The sequence below is a fragment of the Homarus americanus genome, unplaced genomic scaffold (assembly GCF_018991925.1).
Source record: "Homarus americanus isolate GMGI-L3 unplaced genomic scaffold, GMGI_Hamer_2.0 scaffold5589, whole genome shotgun sequence".
Classification (NCBI taxonomy): Eukaryota; Metazoa; Arthropoda; class Malacostraca; order Decapoda; family Nephropidae; genus Homarus; species Homarus americanus.
This window is the reverse complement of record NW_024736650.1, coordinates 5496932-5524111: the sequence shown is the minus strand read 5'-3', so window position 1 is coordinate 5524111 and position 27180 is coordinate 5496932. Positions and strand designations below refer to the sequence as shown.

Below are 27180 nucleotides of genomic sequence, written 5' to 3'. Positions count from 1 at the left end.
TGAGGTGATGGTGGGTGAGGTGATGGTGTGGTGGAGGTGATGGTGGGTGGAGGTGATGGTGTGGTGGAGGGTGATGGTGGGTGGAGGTGATGGTGGGTGGGAGGTGATGGTGGTGGGAGGTGATGGTGGGGTGATGGTGTGGTGATGGTGTGGTGGAGGTGATGGTGTGGTGGAGGTGATGGTGTGGTGGTGGTGATGTTGTGGTGGAGGTGATGGGTGGAGGTGATGGTGGGAGGTGGAGGCAGGTGGAGGATGGTGGGTGGGAGGTGATGGTGGTGGAGGTGATGGTGGGGTGGAGGTGATGGTGGGGTGGAGGTGATGGTGGGGTGGAGGTGATGGTGGTGGAGGTGATGGAAATGATGGATGTGATGGGGGAGGTGATGCAGGGGTGATGGTGGGGGTGATGGTGTGGGGGATGGTGGGTGGGAGGTGATGGGGATGGAGGTGATGGTGGGGAGGGTGGTGGTGGAGGTGATGGTGGGGTGGGAGGTGATGGGGTGGAGGTGATGGTGGGGGTGGAGGGGTGGGAGGTGAGGTGGTGGAGATGGTGGGGTGGAGGTGATGGGGGTGGAGGTGATGGAAGTGATGGTGCTGGTCAGGTGATTGTGAGATGATAGCACATTATGGCGAAATCATTTGCGTGTATTGTAGGTGGAAGTGGGGACGTGCACATGCTATGTTTTGCAGGAAAGGATACTGGAAGTGGTCGTTGGTGGTAAGCAGATGTGATGGGGGCAGGCAACAGGTGAGAACAGGTGAGTCGGTAATTACCACTCTGAATCAGACTGTTGCAATACTTGGGAGTGTGGAAATGTGGATGGCAGAGAAAGTATTGATGATGGGTGAGGATTATTACTTGGTGAGAGGAATTATGTTTGGCGGGTGAGGATACTTGGTGAGAGGAATTACTTGGTGAGAGGAATATTGCGGGGGTGAGGGATTACATGGGTGAGAGGTAATTACATTTAGAGAGAATTATTACGGTGAGAGCAATATTGTTGTGGGTGATGGATACTTGGAGAGTACTATTATGCTTGGTGAGAGGAATTATTGCTGGTGGGTGATGGATTATTACGGTGAGAGGAATTAATTTTGGTGGAGAGGAGCATGCTGGTGGGGTTATGGATTATTACTTGGTGAAGGGAATTATTACTGGTGAAAGGAATTATTGCTTGGTGAGACAATTATTGCTTGTGGGATGGATTATTACTTGGGAGAGTGAATTTACTTGGTGAGAGAATTATTGCTGGGTGATGGATTACTTGGTGAGAGAATTATTACTTGGTGAAAGGAATTATACTGAGAGGAATTATTACTTGGTGAGAGGAATTACTTGCAGAGTGAATTATTTGGTGAGAGGAATTATTGCTTGTGTGATGGATTATTACTTGGTGAGAGAATTATTTGGTGAGAGAATTATTACTTGGTGAGAGGAATTATTGCTTGGTGGGTGATGGATTATTACTTGGTGAGAGTAATTATACTTGGTGAAAGGAATTATTACTTGGTGAGAAGGAATTATTACTTGGTGATAGGAATTATTACGGTGAGAGGAATTATTACTTGGAGAGGAATTATACTTGGTGAGAGTAATATTAGCTGGGTGATTTATTATTACATGGTGAGTGAATATACGGTGAGAGGAATTTACTTGGTGAGAGGAATATTACGGAGGAATTGGTGAGAGGAATTATTGCTTTGTGGGTGATGGATTATTACTTGGTGAGAGAATTATACTTGGTGAAAGGAATTATTATTTGGTGAGAGAATTATATTTGTGAGAGAATTATACTTGGTGAGAGGAATATTATTGGTGAGGAATATGCTTGGGTGATGGATTATTACTTGGTGAGAGGAATTATTACTTGGTGAAAGGAATTATTATTTGGGAGAGGAATTATTTGGTGAGAGGAATTATTGATTGGTGGGTGATGGATTATTACTTGGTGAGATGAATATTACTTGGTGAAAGGAATTATTATTTGGTGAGAGGAATTATTACTTGGTGAGAGGAATTATTACTTGGTGAGAGGAATTATTACTTGGTGAGAGGAATTATTGCTTGGCGGGTGATGGATTATTACTTGGTGAGAGGAATTATTACTTGGTGAAAGGAATTATTATTTGGTGAGAGGAATTATTATTTGGTGAGAGGAATTATTGATTGGTGGGTGATGGATTATTACTTGGTGAGATGAATTATTACTTGGTAAGGTGAATTATTACTTGGTGAGAGGAATTATTACTTGGTGAGAGGAATTATTACTTGGTGAGAGGAATTATTGCTTGGTGGGTGAGGGATTATTACTTGGTGAGAGGAACTATTGCTTGGTAAGAGGAATTATTACTTGGTGAGAGGAATTATTGCTTGGTGGGTGAGGGATTATTACTTGGTGAGAGGAATTATTACTTGGTAAGAGGAATTATTACTTGGTGAGAGGAATTATTACTTGGTGTGAACAATTATTGATTACTAATTGGGAGGAATTATTAATTAGTATATGACGAATTATTGATTGGTGAGGGAGGGAAGGTGTAGGAGTTGTCTGGTGAAGTGGAAAGAATTATTGCTTTTTGTATGATGGAAATTATTTTATCTTGGTGAGGGAGAAAGTAATAATGCTTGGTGAGGTGGAAAGTGTTGGTGATTGGTGAGGTGGAAAGTGTTATTCATTGGTGAGGTAGAAAGTGTTGGTGATTGGTGAGGTGGAAAATGTCATTGATTGGTGAGGTAGAAAGTGTTGGTGATTGGTGAGGTGGAGTGTGTTGGTGATTGGTGAAGAAGAGAGTGTTACTGGCTGGTGAGACAAAAGGAAAATAGAGTGAGGGAGAGAGACTAGGAGTGTGAAGGAGGGAGAGTAGGGGTGTGAAGGAGGGAGAGTAGGGGTGTGAGGGAAGGAGGAGAGGGGGGTGTGGGAAGGAGGGGGAGAGGGGTGGAGGGAGGGAGAGAGGGGTGGAGGGAGGGAGAGTAGGGGTGGAGGGAGGGAGAGTAGGGGTGAAGGAGGAGAGTAGGGGTGTGAAGGAGGGAGAGCAGGTGTGTGAGGGAGGGAGAGTAGGGGGAAGGAGGAGAGTAGGGGGAGGGGAGGGAGGAGTAGGGGGCAGGGAGGGAGAGTAGGGGTGTGAAGGAGGGAGAGTAGGTGGAAGGAGGGAGAGTAGGGGTGGGGCGGAGGGAGAGTAGGGGTGGGGAAGGAGGGAGAGTAGGGGTGTGGGGAAGGAGGGAGAGTAGGGGTGTGTGAGGGAGGGAGAGTAGGGGTGTGAAGGAGGAGAGTAAGGTGTGAAGGAGGGAGAGTTGGGGTGTGAGGGAGGGAGAGTAGGGGTGTGGGAAGAAAGGAGATAGGGGGTGTGAAGGAGGGAGAGTAGGGGTGTGAAGGAGGGAGAGTAGGGGTGTGAAGGAGGGAGAGTAGGGGTGTGAGAGAGGGAGAATGAGGGAGGGAAAGAAGGAAGGGGGGTGGAAGGGAGGTCAAACTAGAAGCACAAGGAAGGTAGCGATGAGGAAGGGAATGTAGCCTAGTGAGGGCGTGAATGAAGTGAAGGTGAGGGAGGAAAAATAGAAAGGTGAGGAGGAGGAGAGAGGGAGAGAGAGAGAGGTAGTGGTGAGTTAGGTGATCAGTGTTCCCTGCCTGCCTGCTTGGCCTCCACCAAGCTGTCACACCTCCGCTAACCTCCCTCTCTTCCTCTCTCCCCCACCCACCCCCTCCCTCCTCCCCCCTCCTCCCTAGTTATTAGTCCTTTACCAATCTGAATCAGGCACTGTAATTACCCGGCACTTGACTCAGCGTTAAAAAGTCTCAAATTTAGTTTTCAACAAGGTCAGATTAACGGGTCGGGGCAGTAGAAGGATGCTTAAATAATTCTCTTGTGAATCGGCTAGAAGACAAAGAAACAAGTTTTTCCCGCTGCCTCGACATAACAGGCGCCCTCCTGTTTTTACTTGTGTGAACCACTACCACCACAATTTAGAGCCCAACACGGGGGAGAGGAAAAAAGACAAAGAATTTAGAATTTCTATTATGGTTATATGTACAGTAAATACTTTTAAGATTCTGTACTCTATGTTAGATTCTGTACTTTGTTTGACTGTACTTTGTTAGATTCTGTACTTTTAAGATTCTGTACTTTTAAGATTCTGTACTCTATGTTAGATTCTGTACTTTACTTTGTTATATTCTGTGCTTTGTTAGACTGTACTTTGTTAGATTCTGTACTTTTAAGATTCTGTACTTTGTTAGATTATGTACTTTATATTAGATTCTGTACTCTTAAGATTCTGTACTTTTAAGATTCTGTACTTTGAAGATTATGTACTTTTAAGATTCTGTACTTTGAAGATTATGTACTTTTAAGATTCTGTACTTTATATTAGCTTCTACTTTGTTAGATTCTGTACTTTGTTAGATTCTGTACTTTGTTAGATTCTGTACTTTATGTAAGATTCTGTACTTTATGTAAGATTCTGTACTTTACATTAGATTCTCTACTTTACGTTAGATTCTGTACTTTGTTAGATTCTGTACTTTGCGTTAAATCCTAAGGACAGCAGACCCCCCAAAAGTTTTAATAGTTTATGGAAAAAATATACTTTTCTAAACCAGGAGGATAAATTAAACTCCCAAGACAGTGTGGCTCTCTGGGGGTAGCTGATGGCCCGACCTGTGGGACTGGTTGGTGGCTTGTTGATAATTATTTACTCCTCCTAACGACCGTACCAAAAGATGAAATAAATAATAAGTGATATGAAAAAATAAATAAAAATTAACAATGATATGAAATGAAAACAGAAATAAACAATAATAAGTGACATGAAAAAATAAACAATGGTATGATATGAAAAAAAAATAGTGATATGGAAAAAAGGTGAAATAGACACAATGATAAAATAGTGATATATAAATGAATACAAATAAAAGTGATATGGAAAACAAGATGAAATAAAGTAATGCTAAATATTAATGTACGAAAATTTGAACAAGAGTTGTACTTAGTAAGGTCGTGCTGTACGTAGAGACAAGTCCGTGAGAATAAAGTACAGTCCATGGACATTGTACATGGTGCTAATCTATGCTATATACCTGTACTGTACTATGTTATATGCTGCATACCTGTATTATCTATCTATCTATCTATCTATCTATCTGTCTATCTAACGTGTAAACAAGAAAGCGTTTACTGTTTTGAAGTGGAGTGACAGCCTGGGGAGTAACAGCCTGAGGGAGTGGCAGCCTAGGAGAGTGACAGCCTGGGGAGTGACAGCCTGGGCGAATGTCAGACTAAGTGACAACTTGGGGGAGTGACAGCCTTGGGAGTGACAGCCTGGGGAGTGACAGCCTGAGGGAGTGACAGCCTGGGAAGTGACAGCCTGGGGAGTGACAGCCTGGGGAGTGACAGACTGAGGGAGGACAGCCTGGGAAATGACAGCCTGGGGAGTACAGCCTGGGGAGGACAGCCTGGGGGGAGTGACACAGCCTGGGGAGTGACAGCCTGGGGGAGTGATATATCTGGGGAGGACAGCCTGGGAGTGACAGCCTGGGGAGTGACAGACTGAGGGAGGACAGCCTGGGAAATGACAGGCCTGGGGAGGACAGCCTGGGGGAGGACAGCTCAGGAGGACAGCCTGGGGAGTGACAGGCCCTGGGGGAGTGATATCTTGGGGAGGACAGCCTGGGAAGTGACAGCCTGGGGAGTGTGATATCTTGGGGAGTGACAGCCTGGGAAGTGATACAGCCTGGGGAGTGACAGCCTGGGGAAGTGACAGTCAGGAGGGACGGAGGTAACAAGGCCTAGAAGACAACAGCCGAGGGATAGCTGGTAGTGCTTGCCTGGCAACACCACCTGGAGGCAACACTCCCGCCCTCCCTCTCATCTCCTCCTCCCTCTCTCCCCACCTCTCCTCCCCACCTCCTCCCCCAATCTCTTCTCTCCTCTCTCCTCGCATCCTCTCTCCTCCTTTCTTCTTCCCCTCTCTCCTCTCCTCTCTCTCTCCTCTCCCTCTTCTCATCTCCCCTTTCTCCCTCTTCTCCTCCCTCTCCTCCTCTCTTCTCCTCCCTCTTCTCTTTCTTCTCTTCTCCTCTTTTCTCCCTCTCCTCTCTCTCTCCCTCATCTCCCTTTCTCCCCTTCTCCTCTCCTCCTCCTCTCCTCTCCTCTCCTCTCTCTCCTCTCTCCTCCCCTCCTCCTCTCACCTATCCCAGCAGTGCACCAAACAAAGTTCAGCTGTTTCCTTCGCTCACTCGTGAATGCTGAAGCGGAGTCAACCAGGTCAGGAAGATGGAGTTTTGATTAAGAAATGACTGATATGAAAAAAATAAACCCAGATGAAATTTAGAAATGAACAAACCTGGAAAAAAAAATCAATAAATATTAGTCTTTCTGTTAATGTTTTTCTTTGATTATCATTCAATGGTAATTTCATATATACACCTGACGGCTTACATAAAGGTAATATGAACTTAGTGTAAAAAAATAGAACTTGAAGGCTAGCAGAGAGCGTGAACTGAAGTTATTGTGTAGGTGGGATTTGCTTGCTGGTCTCACTGATGAACGCAAAAAAAGAAAAAGAAAAAGAAAACGAGAGACGTCCCGACAGTTACATGGTCTAAGGGGGTGGCAGCCAGGGTGAGGCAGGGCAGGGCAGGGCAGGGCAAGGCAGGGCAGAGCAGAGCAGGGCAGGGCAGGGCCACAAGATAGTGAACTTTTGTACTGTATACCAAAGAAAGTTACTTCGTCTCTACCCGGCCAACAGGGAGATAGAAATCAGATCGAAGCGTTTTGCAAAATTCAAGACTTCGGGGACATACGATTAAGTCTTATTGTGACGGGTCGGGTGGTGCCTCCTTTTAACCTGATAAATAACACCCTATAGCGCTACCTAGGTGGGGGGTGGGGTAGGTTTGGTCAGATCAGGTCAGGTCATTGTACCCATCGCAATAGGCTGGTCACTGTACCTATCACCATAAGCTGGCCACTGTACCCATCACTGTAGGCTGGTCACTACCCATCACTGTAGGCTGGTCACTGTACCCATCACTAAGCTGGTCACTGTACCTATCACCGTATGCTGGCCACTGTACCTATCACTGTAAGCTGGCCACTATACCCATCACTGTAAGCTGGCCACTGTACCCATCACTGTAAGCTGGCCACTATACCCATCACTGTAAGCTGGCCACTGTACCTATCACTGTAAGCTGGCCACTATACCCATCACTGTAAGCTGGCCACTGTACCCATCACTGTAAGCTGGCCACTATACCCATCACTGTAAGCTGGCCACTGTACCCATCACTGTAAGCTTGCCACTATACCCATCACTGTAAGCTGGCCATTGTACCCGTCACTATAAGCTGGCCACTGTACCCATCACTGAAAGCTGGCCACTATACCCATCACTGTAAGCTGGTCATTGTACCCTGCACTGTAGGCTGGTCACTGTACCCCGTTGTGTCTCGAGTACAGTGTCAATATAAAACACATACATAAACTCACTATGTATACCTGTACCCGTATACATTGTTTGTATAACATGCTGGATCAAAATAAACTTGCATGACTATTTTACTGATCTATTTATCTATACTGTATATATCTGTCTGTCTGTCTGTCTGTAGCTCGTCAAGTGTAGCCGTAAAGCCTCCCAGTTTCTACAGTAGGCCTACATAATTTAGTCTCCCTTGGGTGGAAAAAGTATAAATACTTTTCAGGTAATTTTTCAAATGTGTCATCCTTTTTCTCTTACACAATTAACAATTATCGTCACTTTTTCAATTCTGGGCTAATTAATTTGAAACTTATTATAATTTTATTATTCTTTGGTCCAATACACCTTGATAGTATTATTATTATTATTATTATTATTATTATTATTGTTTTTTTTTTTTTTTTTTTTTATTATTGTCATCATCATCATCATTATTATTATTATTATTATTATTATTATCAGTACTATTATTTTTTATCTATTATTTTGCCTTTTTAGAGATTTTATGAGTTCGAAATTTAACACTCCCTCAAAACATGTATATCAGCCACCTGTTTGGTCAAATGTATCCCATTTAGGATGAACATTATACCCAGTGCACCTTGCTATAATCCCCAGGTAATGAAAAAAGTGGATTTGTGTATTTCTGGTCAATATTACAGGAGTTAGAGGTCAAAGGTCAGTAATAAGTCACGTATTGGTCTGTTTTAGTTAATGTCACTAAAGGATGTTATGGTGGGGTCGTTATTGTTGGGTCGTTACTATGGTCGTTATTATGGAGTTGTTATTATGGGTTAATACTATGGGTCGTTACTATGGGTCGTTATTATGAGTTGTTATTGTGGGTAGTTACTGTGAGTCGTTATTATGAGTTACTATGGGTCGTTACTATGGGTCGGTACTATGTGTCGTTATTATGAGTCGTTACTACAGGTCGTTGCTATGGTTTGTTACAATGGGTCGTTACTATGGGTCGTTACTATAGGTCGTTACTATGTGTCGTTATTATGAGTCGTTTGCTATGGGACGTTGTTATTGGTCGTATAATAGCTAATAATAATGACTGATAATAATAGCAATAATGACAATGATAATAAAGTAATATGATAACTAACAAAAAATACATTGCTGTTCTGTACAAGTCGTGTTGATGAGTTAGGTTAGGTTAGGTTAAGTCAAATTTGGTTGTAAATTAGGTTAGGCTAGACTTGGTTTGGTCATGTCATGTCAGGTCAGCTTAAGTTAAGTAAAGTTAGCCTAAAGTTTGATTAAGTTAGATTATTTTTTTTTGTAGTTGTACCAATACCTCTGTACACTACTCGATCACTGACTGACTCACTTACTCATTGACTGACTGACTCACTCACTCACTCACTGACTGACTCACTCACTCACTCACTGAAGGGGAGGAACTGATTTCACGGTAACGGATTAACATAGAGACTCCTTGGTATAACGTTCTCAAGCTGAACTGAATTGGGTTTATACTTGTATGTGTCAGCAGCTCTAAACCTGACTGTCACTGACTTGTTGACTTGACGGAGATGATTTTATGCTTGAGTCAACTTTGTATATATTTTGTCTTACTTGTTTATTTGTCAGTGTGTGTGTGTGTGAATGTGTGTGTGTGTGAATGTGTGTGTATGTGCGCGTGTGAGTGTGTGTGCGTGTGTGTGTGTGCGTGTGTGTGTGTGTGTGTGTGTGTGTGTGTGTGTGTGTGTGTCAGTCGGGACATTTTTCCAAAGAGAATCAAGATATTTGTTGTCAAATTTACTTTCAATTACGAGACATTTAATTTACTTACACATACGAAACGGGATATTTTGTTTCATAAAAAAAAAAAATTTAATCAGCTGAGGATATTATAAAGGTGAAGGATTTTTCCCTTAAGTCTGTGGCCATGTTATTTTTACTTTTTTCCCTTGAACATGTTTCGAAAACTAGAAGAAGGGGAAAAAAAAACTTGAGGCGTGAACAACGAAGCAACATTTCCACTAAGTATTATTATACACCCACGACCTCATGCTTTCCTACCCCTCCTTCAGTACATTTTTTCCCCCGTGGTCATCGTCTTGAAGGAGTGCTGGCAGGGCGTGAGTGTACCAGCTGGATTTTTCAACCGTCATAAAGATTTGGTTTTAGAGATGTAAGTGAAGGTGTTGTATTTTTTTTTTTTGGTCGAGGTTGGCATTTAGAGCTAGAGAGGTGTAGGTGTTATGGCGGGGTGTACTTCGTGACGCTCCGTGGTCCAGGAACAGGTTTCTTGTTAATCCTCACTTGTACCTCTACCTATAAAAGGAACTTTCCAAATCCCCTCACATGACAGATATCTCGTGGGATTGGAAGTACGATTTCTTGTTGATAATTCTAGACAGAAGGTAACACGGCCCGGCTCTGTAAATATTTACTCGTGAAGCGAAGTATAAGATCTAAGTGTAGTATAGCATTGTGTGAGCCGCCAAACTAGAGGACGGAGGGAATTTATGTTAACACTCAATTGTACAGCCAAGACGATCACTACAGCAGGTTTGGATCGTGTTGTGTCGTGTGTAATTTCTGTCTGAGGTATAACGCTCAATGGTAGACCGTAGTACATAGATTTTCTTACGTGTTATTTCATTCTGACACAAATAATGGAATTATGCAGTTATTCTTTGATGAGAGTTTTATCTGTATCTTATGTTAAGTGAGCGAGCGTTATTATTCATCTGACAGCGGTGAGTCTGTTGCTTAATTTTATTTCTACTTTGCTTCGCTGCGATCTGCAAATTCGAGGCAAGGATTGTTTGATGGAAGTATGTATGTATGTACAGTATGTGGTGTAATGGTTAGCATGCTCGCCTCGCAAGCGAACGGATCCAGGTTCTATCCCCGGGCAGGGTGAAACTATGGGCAAGTTTCTTTACGCCATTTCTCTCTGTCTGCCCAGCAGTAATTGGCGACCTGGATGTTAATCGATTTGCGGATCGTATTCCGGGGTAATAGTTAACCAGTGCAGTTGGCGAGTTGTCCGGTCTTCTCGGACTATTCTTTGACACCGGGTCATGCAGTTCGTTAACTTAGGGTGTGGTTGTTGTGTTGGCGACAGTTTCTACACCTTAAACAAATTCATGCCTAGGTGGCCCTTGGGTCGGCCATCCTCGAACACATGGGGCTTCCATGATGTGTGAGTGTGTGTATTACAAAAACTAACAAATAAAAAAGCAAAATATCACTTTGAGAAGGATAAGGAGAAAGATAAAGTGCAGTAGATGTTGACTCTCTAGCAAAGTGAGATGGTGTTAGTAAAGCTTAATATTAGGGCACATATTTCCACAATTACAGTACCGCAAAAACTCAATTTATGTAGGAAGGCAGCAAAAGAAAGCCACAAGACGTACTACACAAAAAGCAACTCTCCGCTGAAAATAAGGAAGTTTTTGTTTGAGTAAAATTTTAAATATATTCGCCTTTATACTTTGATTTTATTGTTATTATTTTGCTTTTTTTATATCTTAATACATATTTGTTGTACTTGTTGAAAGATTACAATATCCTGAGTTACAAAAGTACAAAGATAGATTGAAAAATTAGAAAAAAATAACAATAAAATTTTCCACCTACTGTTCGTAATGACACTATACAAGGCTGTGAGTATGACGTGTGTAGTACCTAACAGCCACCGAGATTAGTAGTAGTAGTAGTGGTCAGAAAACTACTTAAGTCCGTTCACCTCTCCTCCTGAACCACGAACCTCGAGATTCACACTCATGAACCCAAAGTCTTTATGCGTAGAAAAATGTATCAGTCTACTGCTTCGGGTTCACGAGTCTGAATCTCGAGGTTCGTGGTTCAGTCGGAGAGGTGAACGGACTTTAGTTGTTGATAGTACATGAACTGAATCTTATGTTGTGTGAGAAAAATGGAAGAGTGAAGAGTGTGTCGCCATTTTCACCTGATCTCTACTTAGAATACACACCTGCCTGTACACACCTCACCTGCACACACCTAACCTGCACATATCTAACCTGCGCACACCTGTCTGTCTATTCGGGCTGCAGAACTTTTTCAATAAACCGTTAATTCTTATTATTATTCATCTCTGCCTTGAGTTAACATCATCATAACTGACATAATCACACTTTTCCCTCACTGACTCACATCGTCTCTCGCTGAGTCGTTAGTGTTATGAACCCTTCTGTAAAATATTCATCACACTCACCCACTACACGTTCACTGGTGTACGTGTGACCCATGTGCAGTAGGTAAGTGTCTTAACACCTCCAGTAGTGGTGTGTGTGATCAACTACTACTAAGACCTGCATACATCGCCACAGGTAAGTAACATACACAGTTGTTTATAAATAGTTCACACCTGTTTAATATACAGATCAGTACAATATTAGTAAACAACAATCTGAAGTGACTTAGTTAATACGTGGACGATCACTATAAGGTTTTTATTAATTACTTAACTTATTATCCATCCTGGTGTTCGGTTCTGAAAGAGTCGTATGTTAATCTCTCTCTCTCTCTCTCTCTCTCTCTCTCCCTACACAAAGTTAGCATGGGTGGCTGTGGCGGATCCTTACACGCACACACACACACACACACACACACACACACACACACACACACTCCACCTTCCTTTAGTGGTCTGTAATAATCTTATATATTTACCCTGAGCCACGTGTTGTTGTTGTTGTTTGTTGTGATTATAATGATACACTTAGTACTGTGTTGTTGTTCCCTGTCAGTTATTGTATCTTCCTGGGAACTGTGTGTGTGTGTGTGTGTCACCTGTTGTGTTGGGTTCACTGTCCTGGTAACTAGGAGTAAGAAGATGTAGTTGTTATTCACACCCTCAATAACGCCATGTTAGTTAAGATTCAGGTAGTTAAAACATTGAGAGACGATCTGATGGATATTTTGGTCAGATGATATAAATAGGAATTTTGTTTCCAGTTTGTATGTATGTATGTATGTATGTATGTATGTATGTATGTATGTATGTATGGTGATGACGTCAGAAAGGTGTTGACTGAGGGTGAAGAACGATTGTGAATTGTTTCCTGTGGCATTAAGTCCTACTAATTTCAGAGAGTAAAGAAGTTTGTCTCTGCCACACCTGGAGGACGATTGAGGCGATACATATATTATTGTGGTAATAATGTGCGTACAAGGCAACAACCTGACCCGGCCAATTATATGTTAATATTTCTCAGTCCTCAGTATGTGGCAGTAAAAGATACGTGCCCTCGGCCATGAGCGACAATGCCACACACAGCCTAATATTACGGCTACAAGCTGCACCAGTCAGTTAGAGCTGGTTGTGTGGGTCCGGTATAATACAGTACTTATTTTTTAGTGGCGTCAGTGAGCTTCATAAACACCGCTCCTGGCCGACTGAGATAAGTTTTTGCCCCCACACCACGTCGACCATCCCTCCCTCATGCACTATACTGACCAGCTCTGGGTCACTGTGGTGGATTTAAAATTGATTCACTTTGATCTTGACGGCTTTGGTCTGTTGACTAAGATTAATTATTGTAAATATAATTTTGTTTCGTTTATGTTTTCGGAGTTTTGTTCCTAAAGCTGTTTATTGTCGGGTGTTTGAGGTATATTTGTCCTCCCTCGCTTTTGGTGCGGGATTTTTAATTTATATTCGCGCGCGTGTATGTGTGTGTGTGTGTGTGTGTGTGTGTGTGTGTGTGTGTGTGTGTGTGTGTAGACATCTTGTGAGCGAGATAACTTGAACAAATACGATTGAATTTAGATGAAACTTGTTGTGTGGATATAACCCACGAAGTCCTAGAACCAGTTTTATAATTAGTATTTTTCTCGTCATAATTTGTGAGTTGTGGCTCATTGTGTGTGTAAGGCGCCGAGGACCTTCGACTCCGGTGATTAACTTGTTTTATGTGTGAGAAAAAAGTCCCTCTTATTGGAAGGTTTTACGATCATTTTTCTTATCTGATATTTTATTTTTTTGAGGGGGTCAATCTTGACATCCTTAAACCAGTTGAGACTGACTCAAATAATGGCCACCAGCCAACTCCCAAGTAACCAGTACAGTATAAGAAGTATGTCTTATATCCCTGACACCTTTTGTTAAAAAAAAAAAAAGACCCGGATGATTGGATCTCGCTGCCCCTGGCGACTTAATCCAAGATAAGACTTCTTTTAATTTTTTGATGACACGGTCTCTAAATCGTCAAGGTTTTTGAGGTGCAGAGGCTGCCAGACCTGGTACTGTATCAGCTGCCCCACACCCCCACACACCCAAGCCCACCCCCCACACCCAAGCCCACCCTCACATACCCAGCCCCCACTACATTTTGACCATCTTGGGTGAACTTGACCTAAATCAACATGTGATCACTTTGTTCCAGTCTTCATCCAGGAGTGTGAGGCAAGATTTATTGATGCTGGGGATCACCTCTGAGATGTTTATTCAAATGTGCTTCTGCATACATACATTCATCATACTTCCAGGCATACATAAATAAACACATTCGTTCCTACACACACACACACACACACACACACACACACATTATTACATACACATATATACAGTATACTGTACATACATAGCGAGTAAATGGTTAAGCTTCCCTTGTGGTGTATACTAGAAGCAACACTTATATTTTCTTAGTTACTGGTCAACACGGCAGCACTTCCAATTATTATTTCACACCACAAGACGTAATCCACCACTTTATCCGTAGTAGCAATAATAATAATAATAATAATAATAATAATAATAATAATAATAAATTACACAGGGTGACATAAATTAGCGGATCATTTAACAAAAACTTTCAGTATAAAAATAAGAACAAACTTGGGATAGACATAGAAATTAACTAATTGTCTGATAGTATACTTAGTGGTGAGGGAAATGGTTAGTCGTTTCTCTCCACCTCTCTTCCTCTCCTCTTCCTCCCTCTCCCTCTCCTCTCCTTCCCCCCTTCTATCCCTAACTGATGCAGCTGTTGTGTCGGACAGCTGCACGTGTACGGGGAACCGTTCCCAGGAGGTGTACATCGACCTCAGGTACTTGTTATGCTGGGGGAGAAATTTGTCTCAGAAGATGACTAAAGGTGATGGGAAGTTCAATCACCATAAAACTTAAGTTTGTCAAGGTGATGTAGGTGGCATATACTGTCTTGTTGGGTAGTGGTGATACTGGTAGTGGTGGTGATACTGGTGGTGGTGGTGATACTGGTAGTGGTGGTGATACTGGTGGTGGTGGTGATACTTTTGGTGGTGATACTGGTGGTGGTGATACTGGTGGTGGTGGTGATACTGGTGGTGGTGGTGATACTGGTGGTGGTGGTGATACTGGTGGTGGTGGTGATACTGGTGGTGGTGGTGATGACTGGTGGTGGTGATACTGGTGGTGGTGGATACTGCGGTGGTGGTGATACTGGTGGTGGTGGTGATACTGGTGGTGGTGGTGATACTGGTGGTGGTGGTGGTGATACTGGTGGTGGTGGGTGTGGTGGTGGTGGTGATACTGGTGGTGGTGGTGATACTGGTGGTGTGGTGATACTGGGTGGTGGTGTTGTGGTGGTGGTGATTTGTGGTGGTGATTGGTGGTGGATCTGGTGGTGGTGGTGATACTGGTGGTGGTGGTGATACTGGTGGTGGTGGTGATACTGGTGGTGGTGATCTGGTGGTGGTGGTGATACTGGTGGTGGTGGTGATGCTGGTGGTGGTGGTGATGCTGGTGGTGGTGATAATTGATGGTGGTGGTGATACTTGTGGTGGTGGTGATGCTGATGGTGGTGGTGATACTGGTGGTGGTGGTGATTGATGGTGGTGGTGATACTGGTGGTGGTGGTGATACTGGTGGTGGTGGTGATGCTGATGGTGGTGGTGATACTGATGGTGGTGGTGATACTGGTGGTGGTGATACTGGTGGTGGTGGTGATACTGGTGGTGGTGGTGATACTGATGGTGGTGATACTGGTGGTGGTGGTGATGCTGGTGGTGGTGGTGATACTGGTGGTGGTGGTGATACTGGTGGTGGTGGTGATACTGGTGGTGGTGGTGGTGATACTGGTGGTGGTGGTGATGTACTGGTGGTGGTGGTGATACTGGTGGTGGTGGTGATGCTGGTGGTGGTGGTGATACTGGTGGTGGTGGTGATATGCGGTGGTGGTGGTGATACTGGTGGTGGTGGTGATACTGGTGGTGGTGGTGGTGATACTGGTGGTGGTGGTGATACACCGGTGGTGGTGGTGATACTGGGGTGGTGGTATACTGGTGGTGGTGGTGATACTTGGTGGTGGTGGTGGTGATACTGGTGGTGGTGGTGATACTGGTGGTGGTGGTGATACTGGTGGTGGTGGTGATACTGGTGGTGGTGGTGATACTGGTGGTGGTGGTGATACTGGTGGTGGTGGTGATACTGGTGGTGGTGGTGATACTGGTGGTGGTGGTGATACTGGTGGTGGTGGTGATACTGGTGGTGGTGGTGATACTGGTGGTGGTGGTGATACTGGTGGTGGTGGGTGATACTGGTGGTGGTGGTGGTGATACTGGTGGTGGTGGTGATACTGGTGGTGGTGATGCTGGTGGTGGTGGTGATGCTGGGTGGTGGTGATACTGGTGGTGGTGGTGATACTTGATGGTGGTGGTGATACTGGTGGTGGTGGTGATACTGGTGGTGGTGGTGATACTGGTGGTGGTGGTGATACTGGTGGTGGTGGTGATATGTGGTGGTGGTGATGTGGTGATACTGGTGGTGGTGGTGATACTGGTGGTGGTGGTGATACTGGTGGTGGTGGTGATACTGGGTGGTGGTGATACTGGTGGTGGTGGTGATACTGTGGTGTGGTGATACGTGGTGGTGGTGATACTGGTGGTGGTGGTGATACTGGTGGTGGTGGTGATACTGATGGTGGTGGTGGTGATACTGGTGGTGGTGGTGATACTGTGGTGGTGGTGGTGATACTGGTGGTGGTGGTGATTGGTGGTGGTGGTGATACTGGTGGTGGTGGTGATACTGGTGTGGTGGTGATACTGGTGGTGGTGGTGATACTGGTGGTGGTGGTGATACTGGTGGTGGTGGTGATACTGGTGGTGGTGATGGTAATAGTGATGGTGGTGGTAAGAGATGCCAACAAGTCTTCAGTTACCAAATTCAGTCGAACATTAAGTCATTAGTATCGTTGATAACAAAAGCCGGCCGGCGAGGGTGTGGCCAGTGTGACCTGTACACATGACCTTTATACCAACGTGGCCAGGGTGTCCACTTGGCCTTATACCAACGTGACCAGGTGTCCACTTGGCTTATACCAACGTGATTAGGGTGTCCACTTGGCCTTATACCAAAGTGATTAGGGTGTTCACTGGTTATACTGTGGTAGGGTGTACTTGGTTTATACCAACGTACCAGGTGTCCTTGGTATACCAGTGGCCAGGTGTCCACTGGCCTTATACCAACGTGATTAGGGTGTCACTTGGCCTTATACCAAAGTGATTAGGGTGTTCACTTGGCCTTATACCAATGTGGCCAGGGTGTCCACTTGGCCTTATACCAATGTGGCCAGGGTGTCCACTTGGCCTTATACCAACGTGACCAGGGTGTCCACTTGGCCTTATACCAACGTGATTAGGGTGTCCACTTGGCCTTATACCAAAGTGATTAGGGTGTCCACTTGGCCTTATACCAACGTGACCAGGGTGTCCACTTGGCCTTAAGTGGCCAGGGTGTCCACTTGGCCTTATACCAATGTGGCCAGGTGACAAGTGTGAGCACGGTAGAGGCACGACAACAAAACTCACTTCAGCATGAGGGGAGGTTGACGCCTCTCCCCGCTGGATGCATCAAGAGCCCTTCACTGTTAACTCTTATTTTATTCCGGACTGAGATATGTGGAGACTATGTATAATCATGGTCCCTATTGTGGGTGGTGAAGTGTAAGTGTTGTGGGCGGGTGGTGGCGAAGGTGGATGTGTTATGGACGGTTGTGTGGGTGTTGAAAGTGGAGGTATTGTGTGTGGATGGCAAGAGTGTAGGAGTTGTGGGTGTGTGGGTGGCTAAACTGGAGGTATTGTGTGTGTGGATATATGTGCATCAAAAGTAAAGATTATGTTGTGGGCGGGTATGTGGATATAAAAAAAAATGAACGTCATGAGCGAGTATGCGGATGGCGAAACTGAAGGTTATGTTGAGGGCGGGGTAGATAAGTGAGTGAGTGGGCGGCGTGTGGTGTGGGTGGGGTAGGGTATAGGGTGGGGCAAGGTGCATCATCAGTAAGGGGTCGGCTATAGTGTTGAGCAACTCTCAGGTGAACTAAATCTTTACTAGTACAGTATATTATAACATTACTTCAGATGTAACACGACCAATGCAACGCCTCCCCTCACTCACTCACCGCTGACCTGAAATTCCAAATCTGACGAAGGCCACTGGGGTGCATCGGGGTTATGTGGGTGTATGGTGGGTGTATGATGTGTATGGTGTGGTGTATGGTGGTGTGTTTGTAGGTAAGGTATGGTGTGTATATGGGTGAGGAAGAGTGTGTATGGTGAGTGTGATATGTATGGTGGGTGTATAATGTGTTCTTGTATGGTGGGTGTATGATGTGGTATTTATGATGTGGTTTATGATGAGTGTATGATGTGTATGGTATTAATATTGACATGACTGAGCCAATTGAGATGACAGGAAAGTTGTTTTAGTGGACTGACAGACTGACTGATTTACACACGTACAAATAACGATTATAATACCTCCTTCCCTAATCCTGTTCGAGGGATATTTTATGGTGATAACAAAACAACAACAATAATGATGATGATGATTATGATGATGATAACTATCTCAGCTACCTGCATACTGGTGTAGACGCATATAATGGTCCAATATAATGAAGGGTGGGCAGGTGAAGCGTAGTATCCAATCACCACCTCGTCCACTAATTAAAGGTAACATTTACGTTCCCGTATCTCTTGTACTGACTAAGAGAGAAGGGAAAAAAAAAGAGACAGGGTATACTAAATAGCTCGAGGAAAACACACACAAAAAAAGAGTATGTGTTGTGCTTTTGATGCGTCGGTAGTATCTTTTGTGTGGAGGTTAAATCTTAGACAAATCGTACACGGAAAACAGAATACGAATAGTTACTTGAATGAGCGAAGGGCGAGGCTGGGGAGGAAGGGGATGGAGGGAGGGTGGGGGGAAACAGGCACCTTAAGACGGAGTTGTGTTAGGGCGAGGGAAAAAGTGTTTTGTTGGGTATATATCTAGGTACAGACGAAGGTCATACTCGGGGCAGGGCTGAAGGTGGCCCCGCCCCGCCCACCACACAACAACACCCACCATCCACCGCCGTATGTTTTAACCCCAGGACATTATTACTAACACCTATACTGTATACAATGTAAACACTCCCTACAAGTAACACTTTCGATAGTGTTCATTATGACAGTCCCCGGCAGGCAGACAGGCAGTGTTAGTCTGTTGAGAGTTATGGTCCCGGGATAAGACTTATCTCCTGGAGTTCTCTCTTACACCCGGATCCAGGATATTCTTAATAAGCCCCGCGTCTCACAATGCTCAACGGTTCCTAAGTTAATTTGTCCCTGAGTGTAGACGATCCAACGCATCTAGTTTCCGTAGAGTCCAAGTGTGATTCCGACGTCATTTTGAACGCCTTTCCAATGTTTTATCTTAAGTTAGTCTTTTAGACGCGTTCTTAAAAATCTCCAAGGCCGATGGAAATAATGTGATTGAATTCTTGCTTTGTACTTCCTGTCCACCCATTTACACCTGTATAAAACACAGGTACAGGAACTATGTCTTCCACACCTGTACAACCTCCCACACACCTGTATCTTCCTCACTACTGCCTCCCACACCTGTATCCTCCCACTACTGCCTTCCACACCTGTATCTTCCTCACTGCTGCCTCCCACACCTGTATCTTCCTCACTACTGCCTCCCACACCTGTATCTTCCTCACTGCTGCCTCCCACACCTGTATCTTCCTCACTACCTCCTCCCACACCTGTATCTTCCTCTCTACTGCCTTCCACACCTGCATCTTCCTCACTGCTGCCTCCCACACCTGTATCTTCCTCACTGCTGCCTCCCACACCTGTATCTTCCTCACTGCTGCCTTCCACACCTGCATCTTCCTCACTACCTCCTCCCACACCTGTATCTTCCTCACTGCTGCCTCCCACACCTGTATCTTCCTCACTGCTGCCTCCCACACCTGTATCTTCCTCACTGCTGCCTCCACACCTGTATCGTCCTACTGCCTTCCACACTTGTTCTTCCTACTACCTCCTCCCACACCTGTATCTTCCTCACTGCTGCCTCCCACACCTGTATCGTCCCCACTACTGCCTTCCCACACCTGCATCTTCCTCACTACCTCCCTCCCACACCTGTGTCTTCCTCACTGCTGCCTCCCACACCTGTATCTTCCTCACTGCTGCCTTCCACACCTGCATCTTCCTCACTACCTCCCACACCTGTATCTTCCTCACTGCTGCCTCCCACACCTGTATCGTCCTCACTACTGCCTTCCACACCTGCATCTTCCTCACTACCTCCTCCCACACCTGTGTCTTCCTCACTGCTGCCTCCCACACCTGTATCTTCCTCACTGCTGCCTCCCACACCTGTATCTTCCCTCACTGCTGCTCCCCCACACCTGTATCTTCCTCACTGCTGCCTCCCACACCTGTATCGTCCTCACTACTGCCTTCCACACCTTGTATCTTCCTCACTACCTCCCTCCCACACCTGTATCTTCCTCACTGCTGCCTCCCACACCTGTATCTTCCTCACTGCTGCCTCCCACACCTGTATCTTCCTCACTGCTCCCTCCCACACCTGTATCGTCCTCACTACTGCCTCCCACACCTGTATCTTCCTCACTGCTGCCTCCCACACCTTGTATCTTCCTCACTGCTGCCTCCCACACCTGTATCTTCCTCTCTACTGCCTCCACACCTGCATCTTCCTCACTACCTCCTCCCACACCTGTATCTCCTCACTGCTGCCCCCACACCTGTATCTTCCTCACCTGCTGCCTCCCACACCTGTATCTTTCCTCACTGCTGCCTCCCACACCTGTATCTTCCTCACTGCTGCCTTCCACACCTGCATCTTCCTCACTACCTCCTCCCACACCTGTATCTTCCTCACTGCTGCCTCCCACACCTGTATCTTCCTCACTGCTGCCTCCCCACACCTGTGGTATCTTCCTCACTGCTGCCTCCCACACCTGTATCTTCCTTACTGCTACCTCCCACACCTGTATCTTCCTCACTACCTCCTCCCACCTGTATCTTCCTCACTGCTACCTCCCACACCTGTATCTTCCTCACTGCTGCCTTCCACACCTGCATCTTCCTCACTACCTCCTCCCACACCTGTATCTTCCTCACTGCTGCCTCCCACACCTGTATCTTCCTCACTGCTGCCTCCCACACCTGTATCTTCCTCACTCTGCCTCCCACACCTGTATCTTCTTACTGCTGCCTCCCACACCTGTATCTTCCTCTCGCTGCCTCCCACACCTGTATCTTCCTCACTGCTGCCTCCCACACCTGTATCTTCCTCTCTACTGCCTTCCACACCTATCTTCCACTACCTCCTCCCACACCTGTATCTTCCTCACTGCTGCCTCCCACACCTGCATCTTCCTCACTACCTCCTCCCACACCTGTATCTTCCTCACTACTGCCTCCACACTTGTATCTTCCTCACTACCTCCTCCCACACCTGTATCTTCCTCACTGCTGCCTCCCACACCTGTATCGTCCTCACTACTGCCTTCCACACCTGTATCTTCCCACCACTCCCTCCCACACCTGTATCTTCCTCACTGCTGCCTCCCACACCTGTATCTTCCTCACTGCTGCCTCCCACACCTGTATCTTCCTTACTGCTACCTCCCACACTATCTTCCTCACTACCTCCTCCCCACACCTGTATCTTCCTCATAACGCCCACACCTGTATCTTCCTCACTGTTGCCTCCCACACCTGTACCTTCCTCACTACTCCCTCCCACACCTGTATCTTCCTCACTCGCCTCCCACACCTGTATTCCTCTACTGCCTTCCACACCTGTATCTTCCTCACTACTCCTCCTCCACCTGTATCTTCCTCACTGCTGCCCCACACCTGTACCTTCCTTCCTCTCCCACACCTGTATCTTCCTCATACTGCCTCCCACACCTGTATTCCTCTCTACTGCCTTCCCCTGATCTTCCTCACTACCTCCCACACCTGTATCTTCCTCACTGCTGCTTCCCACAACTGGACACATTAAAAGTGACTAGTGGTGATGCAGGTGGTGGTGGTGGTGCAGGTGGTGGTAATGGTGCAGGTGTTGGTGATGGTTCAGGTGGTGATGGTGCAGGTGGTGGTGATGGTGCATGTGGTGGTGATGGTGCAGGTGGTGGTGATGGTGCAGGTGGTGGTGATGCGGTGTTGGTGATGGCACAGGTGTTGGTGATGGTTCAGGTGGTGATGGCAGGTGGTGGTATGGTGCAGGTGGTGGTAATGGCAGGTGGTGGTAATGGTGCAGGTGGTGGTGATGGTGCAGGTGGTGGCAGGTGTTGGTGATGGTGCAGGTGTTGGTGCAGGTGTTGGTGATGGTGCAGGTGGTGGTAATGATGGAATTGACAGTGTAAAAGGTGAGGGTGGGATTGGTGCTTGTGGTGGTGGTGTTGCTAGAGATGATGCTAGTGGTGTTGAAGGCGCTGGTAATGGTGGTGATTATGGTGAAGGTAATGATGGTGGTGTAGGCGAAGATAATGGTCATGGTGGTAGTGGTGATGGTGGTAGTTGGGTGGTGGTGGTAGTTGGGTGGTGGTGGTGGTTTTATTGGTGATCATGGTGGTAGTTGTGGTGGTGTTGATGATGGTGTTGACAGTGGTAGTGATAGTGGTAGTAGTGGGGGAATTTAGAAGATGGAGGTGATAGTGATGATGGTGCTGGAAGAGCTGTTGGTAGTGAAAATAGTGGTGGTTCTAGATGGTGGTGGATAATAGTGATGATGGATGGTGGTAGAGGAAGTCGTAGTGGTGGATAGTGGTAGTAGTGGCGTTAATAGTAGTATTGGTGGGTCGTGGTAGTTGTGGTGGTGGTGGATAGTCGTGGTGGTTGAGAATAGTGTTAAAAGTAATAGTGATGGATAGTGGTAGTGGTGGTAGTGATGAATAGTGGTGGTGGTGAATGATGTTGATAGTGATGGATGATGGTAGAGGTAATAGTGATAGCGGCGGATAATGGTGGTGGTGGTGGATAGTGGTAGTGGTGGATAGTGGTAGTTGTGGTGGTAATCGTGATAGTGGTGGATAGATGTTGTGGTGTAGGATAGTAATAGTGATGCATAATGGTAGTGGTGGTGGCTCATGGTAGTGGTGGTGGTGAAGGTGTTGGTTATTGGTAGTGGTGGCGGTTATTGGTAGTGGTGGAGGATAAAGGGGTGGTGGAGGTGAGTAATAGTGGTGGTGAATAGTGTTGGTGGTTGGAGGATAGTGGTGGTGGTAGTCGAGCAGGTTGGCAGGACGAGGAGTGTACTGGGTGTGGCCTGCCGGGTGTGGCAACCGGTATAGAATGTCACAGTGTCATGCGGTCCTCTCGTGCAACCCCGGTAATGCAAGTACCAGGACATGACCCATTACCAGTGATAAATTCCAGGTAACACAACTCGTCATACGTTCCATTAACACCAAGTAACACAACCTGGTAACATGTGACAGTACACCCCAGTAAAAAAAAAATTATTTCATCCCAGTAACAGCAGAAGTAACATACCCCGGTAACACACGTATCAACACATCCCGGTAACACACCTAACAACACACCCTGGCAACACCTGTATCAACACATCACGGTAACTTTTTTTTATTCATCCCAGTAACAGCCAAAGTAACACACCAGGGTAACACACGTATGAAAACAGCAACACGTATCAACAAAATCCCATTAAACACACGTATCAAAACATCCCAGTAACACCAGCATTATCACATCCTGGAACAAATCTACCACATTCATCCCGGTGTCATATCCCAGAGGTTTGCCTGACTGGAGAACTTGGCATTGTCACACGCACACACGCATGATTGCCTGCAGCCCGGTTCCCTGGGCCACTTGAGCATGCTGGCCACGCATCCTAATACACTGTAATGTTTTTTACTGAATCTTCTAATGTTGGGTCATGTCCTATTTTTTTGGTCTGGTAACACCTGGGGCGAGAGGTCTGTTGACTGGTGACCCTGTGGGAGGAGGGGGGTGATAACTGTTTGGTGACCCTGGGGGCTAGATCTGTTGTTTGTCTGGTGACCCTGGGGGCTAAGTGTGTTATTTGTCTGGGTGACCCTGGGGCTAAGTGTTGTTTGTCTGGTGACCTCTAAGGCGTTGTTTGTCTGGGACCCTGGGGCTAAGTGTGTTGTTTGTCTGGTGACCCTGGGGCTAAGTGTGTGTATTTGTCTGGGACCGGGGCAGTGCTGTTTTCGTGACCCTGGGGCGCTAAGTGTTGTTTGTCTGGTGACCCTGGGGCTAATTGCTGTTTGTCTGGTGACCCTGGGGCTAAGTGTTTGTTTTTCTGGTGACCCTGGGGCTAATGCTGCTGTTTCTTGACCCTGGGGCTAAGTGCTGTTTTGTTTGGTGACCCTGGGGCTAAGTGTTGTTTGTCCGGGACCCTGGGGGCTGTTTTGTCTGGTGACCCTGGGGCTAAGTGTTGTTTGTCCGGGACCCTGGGGGCTAAGTGTTGTTTTGTCTGGACCCTGGGGAAGGGTTGTTTGTCTGGTGACCCTGGGGCTAAGTGTTGTTTGTCTGGTGACCCTGGGGGCTAAGTGTTGTTTGTCCGGACCCTGGGGCTAAGTGTTGTTTGTCTGGTGACCCTGGGGCTAAGTGTTGTTTGTCTGGTGACCCTGGGGCTAAGTGTGTTGTTTGTCTGGTGACCCTGGGGGCTGTTGTTTGTCTGGTGACCCTGGGGCTGAGTGTTGTTTGTCTGGTGACCCTGGGGCTATGTTGTTTGTCTGGTACCCTGGGTAAGTGTTGTTTGTCTGGTGACCCTGGGGCTAAGTGGTTTGTCTGGTGACCCTGGGGCTAAGTGCTGTTTTTTGTCCTGTGACCCTGGGGGCTAAGTGTGTTGTTTGTGGGTGACCCTAGCTATGTGTTGTTTGTCTGGACCCTGGGGCTAAGTGTTGTTGGTCTGGTGACCCTGCTAAGTGTTGTTTTGTCTGGTGACCCTTGGGGCCAAGTGTGTTGTTTGTCTGGTGACCCTGGGGCTGAGTGTTGCTGCATGGCACCTGGGGCTGGTGTTGTTTGTCTGGTGACCCTGGGGCTAAGTGTTGTTTGTCTGGTGACCCTGGGGCTAAGTGTTTTGTCTGGTGACCCTGGTGTGTTTGTCGGACCCTGGGGCTGGTGTTGTTTGTCTGGTACCCTGGGGCTAAGTGTTGTTTGTCTGGTGACCCTGGGGGCAGTGTTGTTTGTCTGGTGACCCTGGGGCTATGTTGTTTGTATGGTGACCCTGGGGGCAAGTGTGTTGTTTGTCTGGTGACCCTGGGGCTAAGTGTTGTTTGTCTGGTGACCCTGGGGCTAAGTGTGTTGTTTGTCTGGTGACCCTGGGGCTAAGTGTTGTTTGTCTGGTGACCCGGGGCTAAGTGTTGTTTGTCTGGTGACCGGGGCATGTTGTTTGCCTGGTGACCCTGGGGCTAAGTGTTGTTTGTCTGGTGACCCTGGGGCTAAGTGTTGTTTGTCTGGGACCCTGGGGCTAAGTGTTGTTTGTCTGGTGACCCTGGGGCTAAGTGTTGTTTGTCTGGTGACCCTGGGCTAAGTGTGTTGTTTGTCTGGTGACCCTGGGGCTAAGTGTTTGTTTGTCTGGTGACCCTGGGGGCTAAGTGTTGTTTGTCTGGGACCCTGGGGCTAAGTGTGTTGTTTGTCTGGTGACCCTGGGGCTAAGTTTGTTGTTTGTCTGGTGACCCTGGGGGCTAAGTGTTGTTTGTCTGGTGACCCTGGGGCCAAGTGTTGTTTGTCTGGTGACCCTGGGGCTAAGTGTGTTGTTTGTCTGGTGACCCTGGGGGCTAAGTGTTGTTTGTCTGGTGACCCTGGGGGCTAAGTGTTGTTTGTCTGGTGACCCTGGGGCTAAGTGTGTTGTTTGTCTGGTGACCCTGGGGCTAAGTGTGTTGTTTGTCTGGTGACCCGGGCTAAGTGTTGTTTGTCTGGTGACCCTGGGGCTATGTGTTGTTTGTCTGGTGACCCTGGGGCTAAGTGTTGTTTGTCTTGACCCTTGGGGCTAAGTGTTGTTTGTCTGGTGACCCTGGGGGCTAAGTGTTGTTTGTCTGGTGACCCTGGGGCTAAGTGTGTTGTTTGTATGGTGACCCTGGGGCTAAGTGTGTTGTTTGTCTGGTGACCCTGGGGCTAAGTGTTGTTTGTCTGGTGACCCTGGGGCTAAGTGTGTTGTTTGTCTGGTGACCCTGGGGGCTAAGTGTTGTTTGTCTGGTGACCCTGGGGCTATGTTGTTTGTCTGGTGACCCTGGGGCTAAGTGTTGTTTGTCTGGTGACCCTGGGGCTAAGTGTTGTTTGTCTGGTGACCCTGGGGCTGGGTGTGTTGTTGTCTGGTGACCCTGGGGCTAAGTGTGTTGTTTGTATGGTGACCCTGGGGCTAAGTGTGTTGTTTGTCTGGTGACCCTGGGGCTAAGTGTTGTTTGTCTGGTGACCCTGGGGCTAAGTGTTGTTTGTCTGGTGACCCTGGGGCTAAGTGTTGTTTGTCTGGTGACCCTGGGGCTAAGTGTTGTTTGTCTGGTGACCCTGGGGCTAAGTGTTGTTTGTCTGGTGACCCTGGGGCTAAGTGTTGTTTGTCTGGTGACCCTGGGGCTAAGTGTTGTTTGTCTGGTGACCCTGGGGCTGTGTTGTTTGTCTGGTGACCCTGGGGCTAAGTGTTGTTTGTCTGGTGACCCTGGGGCTAAGTGTTGTTTGTTTGGTGACCCTGGGGGCTAAGTGTTGTTTGTCTGGTGACCCTGGGGGCTAAGTGTTGTTTGTTTGGTGACCCTGGGGTGAGATGAAATGCCTCTTGTTACTAATTGACCAAATAATTATATAACTAAATCTTTTTGTATTTAAATAAACCGACAATAAAATACTTTGTGTGTTTGATGAAGAGTTTGACGTGACATATACAGGTATTTATTGTATTGTTGACCTGTAATTGTATCGTAAATATATATATTCCTACGATACTTAAGATTGACGGAGCGGTTATCTGTCTTCCCCTCGCTGCTTCCCAAGACGGTGAATGTTAACTGTGTTGCATAATGAAGGTATTTAATGAAGTGATGTTATCGGCATGAAGGTATAAGTTAATATTATATTTTCCGATATTTAAGGACCGGAAGACAGTTGTCCTTTGTGTCTCTATTACACCACTACAGCTTGTATGTTGCCTTGTGAACACTCTCGCCCTGCCAACATGACGAGCACGGCAGCTGAGGAACACGGCAGCTAAGGAACACGGCAACTGAGGAACACGGCAGCTGAGGAACACGGCAGCTGAGGAACACGGCAACTGAGGAACACGGCAGTTGAGGAATACAGCAACTGAGGAACACGGCAGCTGAGGAATACAGCAACTGAGGAACACGGCAGTTGAGGAACACGGCAGTTGAGGAACACGATAACTGAGGAACACAGCAGCTGAGGAACACGGCAGCAGTGATATTTCTAAACACACCCTA

The 27180-nt window shown here is 46.5% G+C and overlaps 1 protein-coding gene across 1 annotated transcript in view; it reads left to right on the top strand.

Annotated features, from left to right (window-relative positions):
• The window catches only part of LOC121872251, a 32049-nt gene extending 5098 nt beyond the window's left edge, over positions 1-26951 (top strand). Inside the window, exon 3 of the mRNA XM_042374918.1 lies at positions 26833-26951. Coding sequence (XP_042230852.1) covers positions 26833-26951 — 119 coding nt within the window. The remainder of the gene's footprint in view (positions 1-26832) is intronic.
• Positions 26952-27180: the final 229 nt, after the last annotated feature.